Source organism: Tinamus guttatus, unplaced genomic scaffold (assembly GCF_059628265.1).
Source record: "Tinamus guttatus ecotype Peru unplaced genomic scaffold, ASM5962826v1 Tinamus_guttatus_pri_ptg000314l, whole genome shotgun sequence".
Lineage (NCBI taxonomy): Eukaryota > Metazoa > Chordata > Aves > Tinamiformes > Tinamidae > Tinamus > Tinamus guttatus.
In genome coordinates, this window is record NW_028288848.1 from 3854793 (window position 1) to 3870064 (window position 15272).

General features: G+C 37.6%; 1 protein-coding gene across 1 annotated transcript in view; it reads left to right on the top strand.

Annotated features, from left to right (window-relative positions):
• Nucleotides 1-15272, top strand: part of SORCS1 (sortilin related VPS10 domain containing receptor 1) — a 277984-nt gene that overhangs the window by 115359 nt on the left and 147353 nt on the right. The window contains exon 3 of the mRNA XM_088528639.1: nucleotides 1477-1576. Coding sequence (XP_088384765.1) covers nucleotides 1477-1576 — 100 coding nt within the window. The remainder of the gene's footprint in view (nucleotides 1-1476; nucleotides 1577-15272) is intronic.

Here is a 15272-nt window from a genome sequence, read left to right on the forward strand (position 1 = left end):
CTCAAGAGAGATGACCTTCTAAAGGGGAAGATCAATTGGTAAATAAGAATTTGGTATTCATGGTCTAGCTAACAAAGGTCACACACATATGTTTGGAGGAGGAGAGAATTAAAAAACAGTCTGAATCTGTAGGCCAGCAATTATACAACCAGGACAGACACCTGTATTTGCTTTGAATAAAGTTTCTGAGCAGAAGCACTCAGCTTTAATCCAAAATGACATTTTGATGTAGACTGTTGTAATGGGTAAAGAAATAAGCTTTGTTGTTGTTTTTTCATGTGCTGACTGCAAAACCAGAAGCTGTTATGTGAATGTATTTATCTGTAGGTGAGGAATCTGAACCAAAATCCCACTCAAACAAAAAAGGGGTTTTTAGTATATGTTAAGTGCCTTAAATACCTCTGTAGAATTGCTGGTTGTTTTCTAGGTAGAAGGACAGAACCTGAAAATTATGGCTGTGTATGGGTGGCTTTGAAAAGACTGGGCTTTGCAGTGATTAGCAGAAGCAAAGATTGTACTATTGTTCACAAAGGAAGTTCCTCAGTGCATTTGTACCTTTTAATTTCAAGGTAGAGTTTTTTTTTTCTGAAGTATGAGTTATGCTTCCAAATGGTATTTTTTACTCAGAAGTTTCATTTTTCTGTGATTTATGGATACCAGTTATGCTAGGTTTGGAGTGATTATCTAAACCCGGCTATTACTACGTAAATCAGGCAAGCGCAAGCTGCTTAACGAACAAAATCTTGATTTTTTTGAAAATGATGGATCTCAATTCCAGTCAGTGTCAGAGTAAATGTTACTACTCTGAAGAGTAAAGTTATGGGATTTCTATCCTGTTTTGTTTGTTCTCTTTTTTGTTCCTCTCAAGGACATGTAGTTGGTGTCTCTGATATCAGAAGTGTATTTTCTCTGCTGAATGGTGTTGCTAAAGAAAGACAAAACCACATCTGTCCATACCGTCTGCTGGCCCATGTGACAAAGCTGTAGAAATTGTAATGTCTCTGTAGTTAAGTTTTTCGCAAGGGCATAGTGTTTTTCACAGAAAAATTAACTTGTCTGATCTACAATGGGGCATGCTGAGAAAAATCTTGATATCTTTAGAAAAATTTAGTATAAGTGGGGAGAATGAAATGATAACTTTAGCCCCTTGCTGTCTGCTATTATATATTTATGGCAATCATTACCATCATCTCCTATACGCAGAATTTAACATTTCTCATTGTATGTGTTTATTTTAAAGTGCTTTGGGAAGATACTGGTTTAATTTTTCCTAATCTAATTTAAATGCAAATGATAAGCACTCACATGATGCTGTGTGTATATAATTAAGTATCATTATATGCTACATGAATCATTCAAAAAGCTCTAGAGAGCCATTTTGCTATGTACAACATGACTTACATTGAAAAGCAGCCAAGTGACTGGTGTTTTTGTGATTAAGTATTTGTACTTACGAAATCCCTCTTTGAATTATAGGTCAACAGATTATGGGACAACATATGAGAAGCTGAATGATAAAGTGGGCCTGAAGACCATTTTGAGCTACCTGTATGTTTGTCCCACAAACAAACGTAAGGTAAGCAATACTGTAGCTGACTTGCTTGGACTTTCATGGCACTTCTGTCCCAGTCATCTCTGTCCATTTCTTCAATATCTGTTGCTGTTTAGAGGGTGAGGAAACTTCTCTTCAAGAAACATATCACCAAAACATAAGCTAGTTTGTACCACCTGGAAGTCTGCTTTTCAGGTCATATGTTGCTAACATTTCTGCCATGAAGCAAATAGGTCTAATAAGTATGATGTATTTGATTCTTTGCCTACCTTTTGGCTGGTGGTGATTTTGCTGCTTTAAAAGGGAGAGTCTGCTTAAAACAATGGAAATGTGTCTACAGCAACCAGACTGTATGTAACATTATTTGTCTTTTGAGTGCTCCCAATAGTGAACTGAACAGGATTTAACAAAATCATGCAGAGAAAATGCTTTCCAAAGCCAAGAGGGTTTTAATCATGAAAGCACCCTGCTGAGTAAAAATTTAGCAAGAATTTAGGATGCTGACATACTCATGAAAGGTAGCTGATGCCCCCTTTCATATATTTTTTGATTATATTTTTGAAATGCAGAGGTCTATAGTAAGAAGAGTTGAAGCTCTTTCCTTTATGAGAATAAAGACTTATATTGTTGCATGCGGTTGTGCTTGTAAAAGTGATCTTGCTTAAAGACTCCCTCATACGCTCAATTAAGAAAGAATTAGACTCTTGTTTACTGTCAGGCAATTATTGCTACTGATGTTTTGATGTGGAGATGTAGTTTAAATCCAGATATGATTGATGATTTAATTTCAGATTTCCCAGTACATTGGTCAAAAAATAAAGGAATGAAAAAATCAAAGCAAGATTAAGTCAAGTAGTGGTGACATCCTCTTCCTTTTGGGTTGTTAGTTGAGGTTATAGCGCCCAATCAGCATGTGAAAGGCCCAAACCCAGCTCTTTCCTCTACTCGAGGGCATGTGAACTTGTCTAGATCAGTCACATCTCTGCTTGCTGTTGCAGAGGGTAGATGTTTGAGCTCTCTAGGCAGAACTGAATTGCATCAGTAGAAAATGCTAGTGAAGAGTGACCTCCAAAGGAGACTGTTTATCTGGGCAGCTGAGGTTAATATTGACACTGTTTTCTTTACGTTAAACACTTACGTATCCTTCAAGAAAAAACTGTGAAAGAAAAAAGAACTTGTCCTCGCTAGAGAGGACAATGCTTAGTTTTATTCTATTGTAGTTCATGTTTAACTGGCTTTTCTTTTTCTTTTCCCCTCTGCAGAAACAAGTAGTTCTAGGCATAAATCGTTAGACCTGTTAAGAAGCTGACCTTAAACACCTATCAAATGCTCTTAGTCGTTTTATGGTTTAATGGTTTGTAGCTATAGCATTACAGTGCTTCCCTATTTTGATGAATTTGTTTTTTGCTGGAAAAGCGACAGGAAAAAAAAATCAGCTGCCACTGTTTTAATGCCAGCTGATTGATTCCTCATACCTACCTAAATTGCTATGATTAAGCAAACCTAGAAAAAGGCTTAGGCGTGGAGAAGTAAATGAAGTTTTGATTATTTTTTTTAAAAAAATACTAAGTCCTCAAATCACCTGATGAAAGTCAGGCTAAATTGATCCCTTGTTAGTAGCTTGTTGTGTTGCTATATTTGTTTCTCACTAGTCACTTGATTGTACTAGAGCAAGTCACAGGGTCACAGAATTAGAAAAAATGAGAGAAACTAAACAGTTTTCTGGAGTTTATTCTCAAAAAAAGGTGTTTCTGCTATCATATCCACTAGTAGCAAGGTTTATTTACTTAAAGATAACAGACTTTTTGACTTGTAATGATTAAGAAAGTTAAAGCTGTCTTTCTGACACATTTGCTAAGCATCTCGCTAGTACTTCAGTTAATGCAGTGGGATGTAATCCTTAAGTATAGCTCCCTTTTTACAATGCAACAACTTTTTTAACCTAAAAACATTCCCCCTTCCTTCCCTTGCCAAAGAAAATCCGCACAGCAAGAAGAATTTCCACCTGTCTACTGTTTTAATTTCTAATCAGTAAAAAGTCTCAAATGGTAACTTTGATAATTTTCTATATCTACAATTCAAATCGCATCCTTTCCAACCAAGTGTCCAGACCTAATTTATTGCTGCTGGCATCTTTGCAAACTTAAGTTACCTCTGAAGGGTCAAAATTCTACAAAAGTTGAATAGGCCAAAACTTGAATACATGGTGTTAGAAAAGGGTTGTGGATGACTCCTCTGCTAAAAGGATTAAGAAAGCAGTGTCCTCAGCTACTTAAAATAGAGGTTTTATTGCTAAATGCAAGTGAAGGGAAAACTTAGCTCCAGATATGAGGCTTTACATTGACTCTTGAAAATCTGATTTCAAAGCGGGATAGTTAAGGTCTCTGCAATGGTCAGAAAATCAATAAGGTTGACATTGTGGCGTATTTGGCCACTATTGTTTCTTGTCACATTTTTTGTGTGTGTGTGCCAAAATATGTATTTTATGCATGGAGAAAGAACCTGCTTAAATTCCTAGAGCTCAGGTGTCCTTTGAACTTTAAGCAGTATTTTTCAGAGAGGAGGAAAAAAAAAAAGTGGAATAAGATGACATTTATACAGGCTATATAGCGCTTTTCTTTACATGGGTATGTCTGCTTGTAGCAGCTTCTACTGTGCAATTTTAGGACAGGATTTGCACAAATGGCTAGGAAATGTGGAGATGTCATCATTCTATGATGTCTGATTTGTGATGCTTTGGAAGAGAATATAAAAAGAGTGACAGTGTGCTCTTAGTTATAGAGGTTCTGCTTCTGGTGCAGGGAACTATACTGCTGTGCATGTCACAACACTGAGGTTGCTTGTTTTGCAGTTGCTGAATGTTCTTGTTTTTATAAGATATGTACTCCAAGCCCCACTCCTTGAGTATTTAGATCTCCTGTTCTGATCTGTGTGTGTAAGGAGGGCAAGAGCTGGAATGAGGGTCTGGCATGCTTGTACCATCACCCTTGCCAGTGTTTGCAGGATAACAACAGAAGTCCTTAGTCCAAACCACAATCACATATTCCTATTAAAGGAAAGCTGCATCAGACACCCTGAGAAACTTAAAATGCAAAACTTAATTGAACCAAAAGTTTTTATTCTGAAGCTAGATGTCAGTCTGAAGATTACTGGAGAAATAAACCATTTCTGGACAATCCTCATTTTGCATCTCCCAATTAAGAGTTACATAAGTATTGCTTGGATTCATTGCCAAACAGGAGAAACAGAACTGATAGTATGATGATAGGGCTTGAGTGTAAGTGGAGAGATGGTGGAGACTGTAGCTGGCACATAAAGGTCTGAAGCTTTTCACTAGGGAGAAAAGAAAGGAATTAACAGATCACTCAAGCATCCTTCAGATTCGAGGTCTAAAAGATTCATTTTGTGGCACAGAAATTACAGTGTGGAGGGTTTACTATATAATCATGCCTGATGTTTGTCAGAATAATAATACTGTTCTCTAGAGAAACACTGTTGTTGTCAGCTTGGAGATGGTTTTTAGCTGGGCAGACTCTGTGTGAACCCTTAGCTACTGTGGCACAGAGAAACTGAAGTGGAAGCTGTGGCTTTTGCAACCAAGCTAAGCCAACCTCGGCGCAGGCTGGCTCTGAAAACCCTTCAGCACCTCTGGCTGCAGCTTCTTCCCTCTCTTACTGCTGCGGGTGTTTGGGCAGCCATCTGGTGAGCTGGATCAGGGACTTAGCTGTCTGCAAACTAATCCCTTTCCAAGTGAAAAGAAACAAAACAACAAAAAAAAACAAGAGAAAGTACAAAAAATCTTTCAGGTGGCAGGGTGAAGCTGCCCATTCTGGCAGTAGATTTCACTCAGATTTCGTCTGTCCTGATTGATGGCCAAGTTGCAGCACCTGGCATGCAAATACCTTAGTTAAAGGTCTATGATTAAATTTTCCAAAAGTTATTTCAGCCAGAGCAGAATTAGACTATCAAGGAAGGGAAAATTTATTTACAAAATATGACACCAAGAACATTTTAGCAAAAACCTCTGGATCTCAAAGGCCTTTTTTTCTCCCTCCTTCCAAAAGTAACAACTTGTGGGTCAGGTAGGCTGGGAGTTGCAGGCATTTCCTCTGCCCTCCCACCCTGGTTTCTACTACTTTAAAATACATGAATTTTATAAACCTTGCACTCTGTGTGAGAAGGGTTTATGCACTGTTGCTGTTAATACTGAACAAATGCTAACAGTATTTGCCCTAAGTATTTGCAATACTTAAGTGATTTTTCTCTGGCTGCACGCTTCCAAATTCCACACAGTCTTCCAAATTCTTTTTTCCACAATGCTTTTCTTGAACAGAGAAAAGGCTTTTCCAGTAGTGGTACGTTTTTTGTCTTAGCTGTGGGATGAGAGACCTTGTTATAACAGTGTTTCAGTGTTGGGGTGAGCATATATTAACAGTAAGCGTTTGACATCTTAATAAAAATAAATAAATCTTTTCAGCATATGCTTAGAATAGTCCCATTGAAACAGCAGGTAACAGCTGAGCTTTGCTTTAGATGAGATTGATTGCTTCCAATGAGGAAACTAAGTGTATTTTGTATGTAATATTGTTTATTCCTTGCAAAGCAGTGCAGTTAGAACAATGAACTGTAGAATGCATCTAATTGTATTTATTCTAATAATTAATTTGTTCATGAATTCCTGATGATTTTTACTTTCTGGAAAAAAAAACAAGCAGTAACCTGTGAATAAATTATTTGCTACAATTTATTTGCTCTTTCTAGGAAAAAATATAAATTCACAGCACTTGCAGAGCTTCCTACTGTCTCTGAATGCTAATTTTCTTTTAAAAGCATATTCCAATTCTTGTCTCTATACTTAGAAAAGCTAAATCCTTTACCCAGACATTGCAAGTAATGTCGTATTATATATTTAAAAAAAAAAGCTTTGGAAATAAAAGATGAGAAACACATTATTAGCAGTTTAAACTGCTGATCTATTGCTGTTTGGTACTGTTCTGAATTACAGCTTTTCTTTAGGAAATTACAGAAAAGGGTAATATAATATTATAGCCATGTATAAACCCTGACAATAAGAGATGTGAAAGACCTGTTTATTAGTATTCTCTCTCACTGAATTACTGTACTTTTGGGCTGTTATGACTGATGACACAGACTAGGGGGAAGAAACACCTTAACACATGGATCTTTGCTAAGTTATAGAGCTTGTCTGAGTTTTTGTCAACCAGTCTCCATAAGAGAAAATCCCTGATGTGCAATAGAACCCTGGGCTTATGTGTGTCAGCTGTGGTGGTTTGTTAGGTGCATACAGTCTTTTGTGAGGGGAAACAAAATGATTTAAAAGTGTCCACCTGAAGAAAGAGCGTTTGGGAATAAGATATTGGTGGGTTAAAGAAGTAAAGTAAAAAAGAAATCCGAGTTGAGATCTTGAAAATCCCTTCTTTTTCAGTATTTTGGCGTTGTTTCATGCAAACTTGCACACAGTAAGGTTGAGCATCTTTTATAAAATCCTTTCAAATAGGTTAGCATTGCATGGAAAATCATACACCTATGGAAAAGTGGGTGGTTGGGTGTTGGTGGGATTTTGCAATGGGTTAGCTAGGGTTTTCTTTGACTCTGGAAAACCCTGCTGGCTAATTCAGACACTGCATCCTCGTACACAGCACAGTGTTCTATGCAAAGAGCCAATTTTGCAGCTCTTCCTTTGTACTTTGAGAACCCCTTGTATTTGTGTATCTCCAGTTAATTAATAAAATGCTGGGTGATAATATATGCCAGCCACTTTTATACTGTTAACAGGACTCTGGGGCATCTCATGAGACTTTACTTCCTGTGGGACTGAATTTCAAATGTTCCCTCTCCCTGCCCATTTCTTTCTGCAGGCCTGCCTTGATTTTTTTTTTCTTTTATTTCTCCAAGTATTTGGATTTTAATTGCTCTTCAGTACAGTTTCCTCTTTTTTTCTCTGTCTAAAGATGAATGGATTACAGATGCCTGCTTTTTTTAATATATATTTAGTGGTCGCAATTAACACCTTTATCACAACATGTTGAGCTCTGTCCTGCTGTGTATGTAGTTCCAAGATAACGGGTATTTATTGTAAATATAATTGTATGGGTTTCAATGCTGGCTAGATCCCTAACTGCTTCTAATTCATTTCTATTAATGAACTTTAAATGAAAGGAATGGGGACCCTGCCTTTCTAGCATAAAAAAGGAAAAAGGGGGGAGGTGGGGAAGTAAAGGTTTTTTCTTTCAATCAATATAGGACAAAATTAACCCATTTGAACTTGTGTGGGAATGTTTCAGTGCTAATTTGTTTCCTGTGGTATTAGAGAGGTTCATTTGCTTTAGAGAAGTTTTGATTTGGGAATGTAAACCACACAATTGTATAAAAGATTAAATCCTAGCTTACGTGCTTGATGCTGGCCTTCCATACCCAGCTGCAGTCTGCTCCCCCGAGATTTGAGGGGAGCATCTTTGTTTATAGAGCTGAACAGCTCCCCTTGGCTCCAGTATTTCTTTAGAAACTGTTACCCTCAGTTGCTAGAATTAGCTTGATCCCAGTCTTGTCTCTGACCTGTCTCACCATGGAAGCTTGTGGAAGTCAGATGTGACAGCAGCTCTGGATTCGTCATTTGAGGAAAGCCAGTTCTTTTCACTGGTTCTCTCCTTGTAAACCTTAATAAATCTTAATGTCAGGTAATTTCAGACGGGTTGAGCTGCAGCCCAGCTGAGGTCAAAGCACCCCTTGTTGCAGAGTTTGTCAGGTCCTGTGGCTGTCAAAAGATTGCATCCTTAGCAAATTAGGCGCAGTGGGGAGACCTAGGGTCTGTGGTCCGTCAGTCATGCCAATACTCTTGCAATCCTTTCTTACAACGATAAAATCAATTATTCTGTTGCTTTTCTCTTTTCCTTTGGAGAAAAGGTCCTGGTTAGCTGCAGGCAATGAGTGCTGCCTTCAAAAAGAACAGTCATAAGAGACTTAAAGTGTGTTGTCTTACGGATATAAACTTTTTTTTTCCTTTTTATGGCTTGGTGCCCAGGAGATTTCAAAGAGGTAGCTTAAGAGTGGCCTTTTCTTACCTTTTGAAGGGAAGGATCTACCTTGTGCTGAAGTTTTGCAGATTGAAACAAAAGCTGCATCAAATGAAAACTATGTGGAATACTCCCCATAAAACAAAAATGTGAAGCATCCCACTGAACTTGCTTAAATACTTCCTAGGTTACGACCATGCATAAGGATTCTTGGTAGTCTCATCCTTTCCTTCAGAGAGAGAGAGAGAGGGAGAGAGACAGAGTATTTGGGAAGGAAGGTGTCAGGGTGGAGAAATTGATTTTGTTTTTTAATCATTCTATTAATCATTCTGCTGTTTTGATGGCCTGTTTGGGATAGGAATATATATTCCTTTTCAAATAGCTTTCTCCAACACTGGGATGGTTCTTCACTTGATCTTTTCTCTGAGGACAGCTATCTAAATCTCTTGCTTTCAGGCAGTTTTTGACTTCAGAATTCATCTCCTAATCAGGAGGAGAGCTGGAGTCCTGAGTTTATTTGGGTCAGAATTATGATCATGGACTGCAGAGTGCGATTGGTTTCTAGCAAATTAACACTATAAAAATGTATCAGGTCACTAACTACCTGCAGGAAAATGTCTCCCAAATTAAGAAACTTTTCATATCTGCAGTTCAGAAAGTGATGGAGTAAATCTGCTGTGATGAAAAGCTTCTGTAACTTTATTTTCAATTAAGCTAATCCAATTGAGATATTTTTACGGAAATTCATTGGTCTCCAGTTTTATAGCTGGCTGATAATGCATAAGGTGTGCTTTTTGCTTCTACTTATACTGTCTTTACATTCAAAACTCATGTTTCTACCTGTGCAGCAGAGGCTTGCTCTAGACTCAGGACAGGCTCAATTTCCATCTCAGACAACTGATCTGCTGGTTCTCCCCATCCTCCTTAATGAGTTGTATGCATGCCTTTTCGATAAATGTTTTTTAAACATTGGAGCTAAAGTGTGACCTATAAAAGCTGAAAGCATTTATGAGAACAAGGATAAAGCCAGACTTTCTTATTCTCAGTTTGAAAAGGTAGATTGCTGCACATACCTTTTGAATGTGATGTGAAGCAGCTGCAAATCAGTAGAGTTTCAGTGGAGTCCATGAAGCTTTGTAAAGTGGCAGTGCCTGAAGAACTGGCCCTGTATTGTTAGTCTTTAATACTGAGCTCATGGGAAACCAATAATTAGCAAGCAACTTGATCCATGTTAACAAAGTGAAGACAAAGTCCCATATTTCAAAGTGAATATTCTGACTTTTGAAGTGTGTCTGGCAGCATTCAGTACCAAACTTTCTGATTCATGCCTATAGTATGTGACAGTCCTCACAATAGCCATTAAACTCAAAGCCCTTGCCATTATTTGACATCCATATCTCTTCTTGGCTATGAAGTGAAATCAAAGGCCATTTATTCCACTGCTGCTCTTGTAAAGCTATCAAAAATAGTGGCAGTTTTGACACTTTCCCACTCAAAGCGATCCTACAGTATGCCCTTGTATATCACAGAAGCCTCCAAGGACGCACACTGAATGTTCAAAGTAATGATAGGGAAGTGTGAGCCATGGAATTCAGTTTCAAATCTAGGATTCACCCAAACTGAGAATGGCTTCAAATGTGTTATTTCCATTCTGACCTATTTCCCTAGGTAAGCTGTCCTTTTGATACAAGCTATACAGTTTTGGTAAGATCTGTTTTAGGTCCTTCAGTTCTCTTATCGCATTTTTTTATTTCTCAAAGATTTGTCAAATAATCCATAACAACTGAAATCCCCTTTTAGCAAGGGAGTATATATGCCAGGAGTTTAGAGAACAAAGAAGTGATGCGCTACTAGTTACAGCCCAGATATGGGATTGATGGTAGTGCAATAATGTGTGTAACTACAGTCCAGACCTGCTTTATTGTCAAACTGTCGATCCATCGATTGATGTAAGAGATGCTGATTAAAACTAAAGAGAGCTACCATAATATTGATATTTTTCCTATGCAAAACCAGGAAAATAACTGCTCAAGCAGTTGAAAAATCATGCTGTTCAGGTTCTTAAAGTTGTACTGAATCTATACAGCAGAGCAGTTTTCATTTGCCTTGTGGATTTGGAGCCATTTGATATGCAGATCTCAGTTTTATGCCATTTCAGTGTTACACTGTAGTAGGAATGTGCTTCTTTAGTAATGAAATGATGAAAATGTCCCATTACCATAATACTTCAGAAGTTGTTCCTAAGTGAGAAGATATCATAAGACTATGACATAACCATGTGATGTTTGGTGTGAGGGAGAGGAGGCTGATGGCAAAATTAATGGAAGAGATGAGGTTGACTGCTAAGCAACTATATTTGAGACTTGTAGGCGGGTAACATGAGAGAGACCATCAAGTTTCTAAGTGAGGATTTATGCATATAGTATCAAGAATAAAGAGGTCATTGTAGGGACAGCCAGACTTCTTGGAGAAAATGGGTATAATTCAACATCTGGTGAGGACAGGGTATTGTAAAAACTGCAAAATAGCTTTTTCCTTTAGTTCTAGTATGTGAAAGGGGTGGTTCCCTTTTTAAAAGGAGACAACAATTTCATAGAGCCAGAGGAAGAAAAAAATCTCAGGAGTCCAAGGTAACACAAAAATGGTAGATACAGGTATGAAAACTGAAATACTGAAAATAAGGCCTTATGATCAGATTGTTTCACAGAACTTTCTTCTAAATCCTCATTTTTTTTCTTAAATTCTTTGATTCCTAACTTTCCACCTCTTTCTTATTAGCACCAAAAAAGGAATGGCATAAAACTTGGGAAACAGGGAGAATATAGACAAAGGGTGGGAGGGAAGCCTTGGGAACGCATTTTTCTCCTTTTTGTACTGGGACTTGAATTTTCCACAAATACAGATCTCCTACAAATACCGACAGACTTGGAGAATGCCATGCTGTGAAGTTTTCCTTTGCTGGAGTCGATGCTACAGCTGATCAGAAGCGCTTCTGATCTTAGAGTTGTCTCCCCTCCAATCCAACAGCCTAAGGAGCTGAGGGCAATGTACTCAGGTGGATGTTAACTAAGTAGCCCAAATTAGTTACCAGTTATCAGAGGAGTCTTTGCAGTGTATTCTGATACCATCAATCAAGCCCTATATTTCTTAAATAATTTCAAATTTTGTGTTACAGGGACTTGAGAGGCTGGGAAATATTGTCACTCTTAGTTTATAAGTGAGAACAGGCATATATATTGCTAAGAAAATCATCAGCTGCAAAGGTAATAATTGAATGTAGGATTTTGGCTGGATCTGATTTCTCTTTATAGTTTTCCTTTCTGATGTGGAATCCTAGATTGCTTACCATCAATGCAAGCCTATACCTTTCATTTGCATGACCAAAAAAGAAAAGCATAAAAAATCACCAAAAATAACCAAGGGAAAGAAGGGAGACTCTTTGAGAAGAGAGATGTACCAGGCCTTTGCAGAGGAGTGGAAACCTTAAGTGCTAAGTTATAGAAGAGCTGTCTGCCAATGTAGCCATGGGCAAAGTTCTCAATACATCTGCTGCCCTAGGCTGCTGTGTGCCTGACACCAGTGTGGCCTGCAGCATTTACTTACCTTTACAGTATAAATACAGTTTCTCGTGCACATTTTTAACCGTATCCGACACTTCAAACCTTGGAGCAGAGAGCTGCATCCAAGTTAGGTTCCTTTTAATTTTTTCCACCACTCTTTCTATTATCTCTACCAGCAAAAGCCATGTTTTTTGCCACTTTTCAAGTGGGTTATTGACATTTGCAAACTCTCATGGGCCCTTTCAATCAATTACTGCCAAAGGCTCCCATTGTGCCAAGGGCATGGACCTTTCCCCTTGGGTACCAATTAAAATTTATTACTTTTATTCCCATAGCGCTTGCTGCAGTTGGAATTTTGGCTCTTTGCCAGGAAAACTTGCTTTGGTTTTCTCTCATTTACTACTGAAACTTTATTAAATAGCAAGAGTATAAATTGCAAAGTGTGGGTATATGCTTTGGGGAAAACAACATAATTTTAATGAAACTTTTTAATTAAACAAATCTTTCACTTGTGATCAGGGATATTAGAAAAAAATCTTGTGAAATAATAGCTCTATTTCACATGATGGTATGGCTTCCTTCCTTCTCTTGTTTTCTTTCTCCTCCTAATATGCTTCAATTATTCTGTGACAGATTTGCCAGTAATTGCAGGGCAAATGTGACATGGGTCTTGCTGGGACTCATATTGTGTTCTGAACATTAAGGGGAGAGTGGCAGAGGGATGTGCTGCTGTGTGTGTGTCAAGTGTCTAGGACCTCAAGACTTGTCACTTCGTTACAAACTGCTAGGAACAAATGTTTTTAGTGCAGGATTATTGGTAGCAACGCTGCATGGTTTTGGTTCAAATATGTGCTGAAAAGGAGTAACATGTTTTAATGTTTATTAAGTCTTTCTACTGATGACTTTTGACTGGAATTTGTGAGGGTAGGAGAGATTGCTGACTCAGTTTGGAGGTTTTTTTGTAAAGCCATTTGGAGTTCTAGTTAGACACCTATCAAAATATTTTTAATGTAAAAAAAAAAAAAAGGGTTTTGAACTATGTGTTTAAATGTCTGCTTTTTGCCATCTCCCTGGGTTTAGGATCTCTGAGATCGTCTCAGAATATGTTCAATATTTTGCCAAAACCTTATCCCTTCTTAAGGTTAGATGTTACAAGCATGTTTTGGCATTACTGAAAAATGAAGCTCTTTTTTAAGACTGAATTATCCTTTAAATGGTCAGGTATTAACTAGATATTGGAAATTTGCTGAAGGGTTCTGAATCATTATGATGATGAATAATTTGCAAAAAGAAACAGAGTGTATCAGTTTAACTCTGTTACACTAAAGGATTTGACTTTCTAAGAAAATAGCATATAGAGGATAAGGTAGGATAATTCCTGCTACTATTTCTGTGTTTGGCTGTATTGACACTTTCAATTCCTTTTCCCTTCCACTTTGGGTATAAGGTGGTCTCTTTTTTGCTGCATATTGCCTGCTAAAAAAATGTTTTGCTCAAATCTTTTACTTTTCTGGCAATTAGTGGCCTAACTTGTGTATGCAGAACAATTTCCATACTTTAACGCAAAAGACAGATAATGGTCAAAGCCTTCAGTTATCAGCTAGAACCAAATAACCTTATATTTGGTGACAAAAAGGGTAGTCTAGTGATGTGCATACTTAAGACCAAGAAATATTTTTTCATCATCTACAGAACTGAGGCATCTTAACTAGAAATTAGGTCTTCTCTTGGGTTCGTAGTCTTCCTTTACTGGGATTTGTTGAACTTTTCCACAGTTATTCAAAGCTGTCTCTTTTTTTTTCCATTATATGTGGTATAAATGAACCAAGCCTGTTGACAGCCACTGATAGTTTCATTGTTCAGAAGGATATACAAGAGAGAAATATTTATCTTCTGATCCAGAGAAGGTTCCAGCACTTATGCAAGAATTGTGTGTAAATTTTGGTTGGTTTCACACATCCATCTTAAGGCTCCCAGATACACCTTCAGGAGAAACTTTTTTCTACAGTCTTCCCTGGAATAAGGCCACTGGTATCCACTGGACCAATCGCTGGAAATCTTGGCAGTCCTTTACACCCTTCTCCCCCTTTAGTGCTCTTTTTGTTCACTTGTTTGCTTTTGCCAGTTCCAGAAGGTTGTTTTAGAGGTGAATCAGGCTCAAGATGGATTTTTATTTTATTTTTTTTTAAGTCTAATAAACTTGGAAAAATAAAACTTTCTGAATTCGAGACTGGATTAACTGCAGGAACAGATTTGTCAAGCCCTTCTAGATACTATTTCATATATTATGGGGAAAATAAAAAGTATATAAAAGTAAAAATAAAAAGGTTTTTATAGAGGAGTTGGAAATTTCCCTAAGGAAAAACTAAACCCCCCTACTTTTTTTGACCACTGGCAGTGGTAAATAAAAAATTATGATTTATGATGCAACCCGCAGGGATGAATGCAAATTTTCTATCTTCTGAAGCCTGCAGGAGCTTGCTGTGTTTGCATGATAAAGCGGACATTTATCATCTGTGCCATTATGTGCTTTAATATCAGAAATCCAAAACAATACCAATTTTGAAGTCTTTTTATATGGGGAGAGGGTTAAAAACTTGTGATTCATTATAACCATCATGATGAGAAACTGAAGTACTACAGTACTACTTCTCGAGAAGTGAGAGGCGGAACACCCAAACATTTTTGCCTTGCTGAGACAGCTCCCTTCATAGCTGAAAGGAAGCAATCTAGATGAAGGTGGAGAAGACAAAGGACAAGAACTTTTTTCTAATTAACATTTACAGAATAATGGATTTTATAGGCCTTACTGGCTAAAGTAGCATCTGTCCTGAGATTATTGGTGTCCAAAGAGGGCTTGACTTTATCCTGAAGCTTTTAATGATATTTGAATTATAGAAGCAGTAGTGTCTTCACTTTCTTTAAGGTATGCTAGCCAATTAGTCTAATTTTGAGTCTTGGTTTAACATTTGTACTATTTTCTGTAATACCAAGCTGCTGCTGCTTGGACAGCTTTAAAAAAAAAATCACCAATGTGTAACAGTTCTCTAGAAACACTTCCCTTATTCTGAGAAATCTCCCACCATGTTTTCACGGTGTGGTGACAGGAGGTGTCATTGGCTGAGT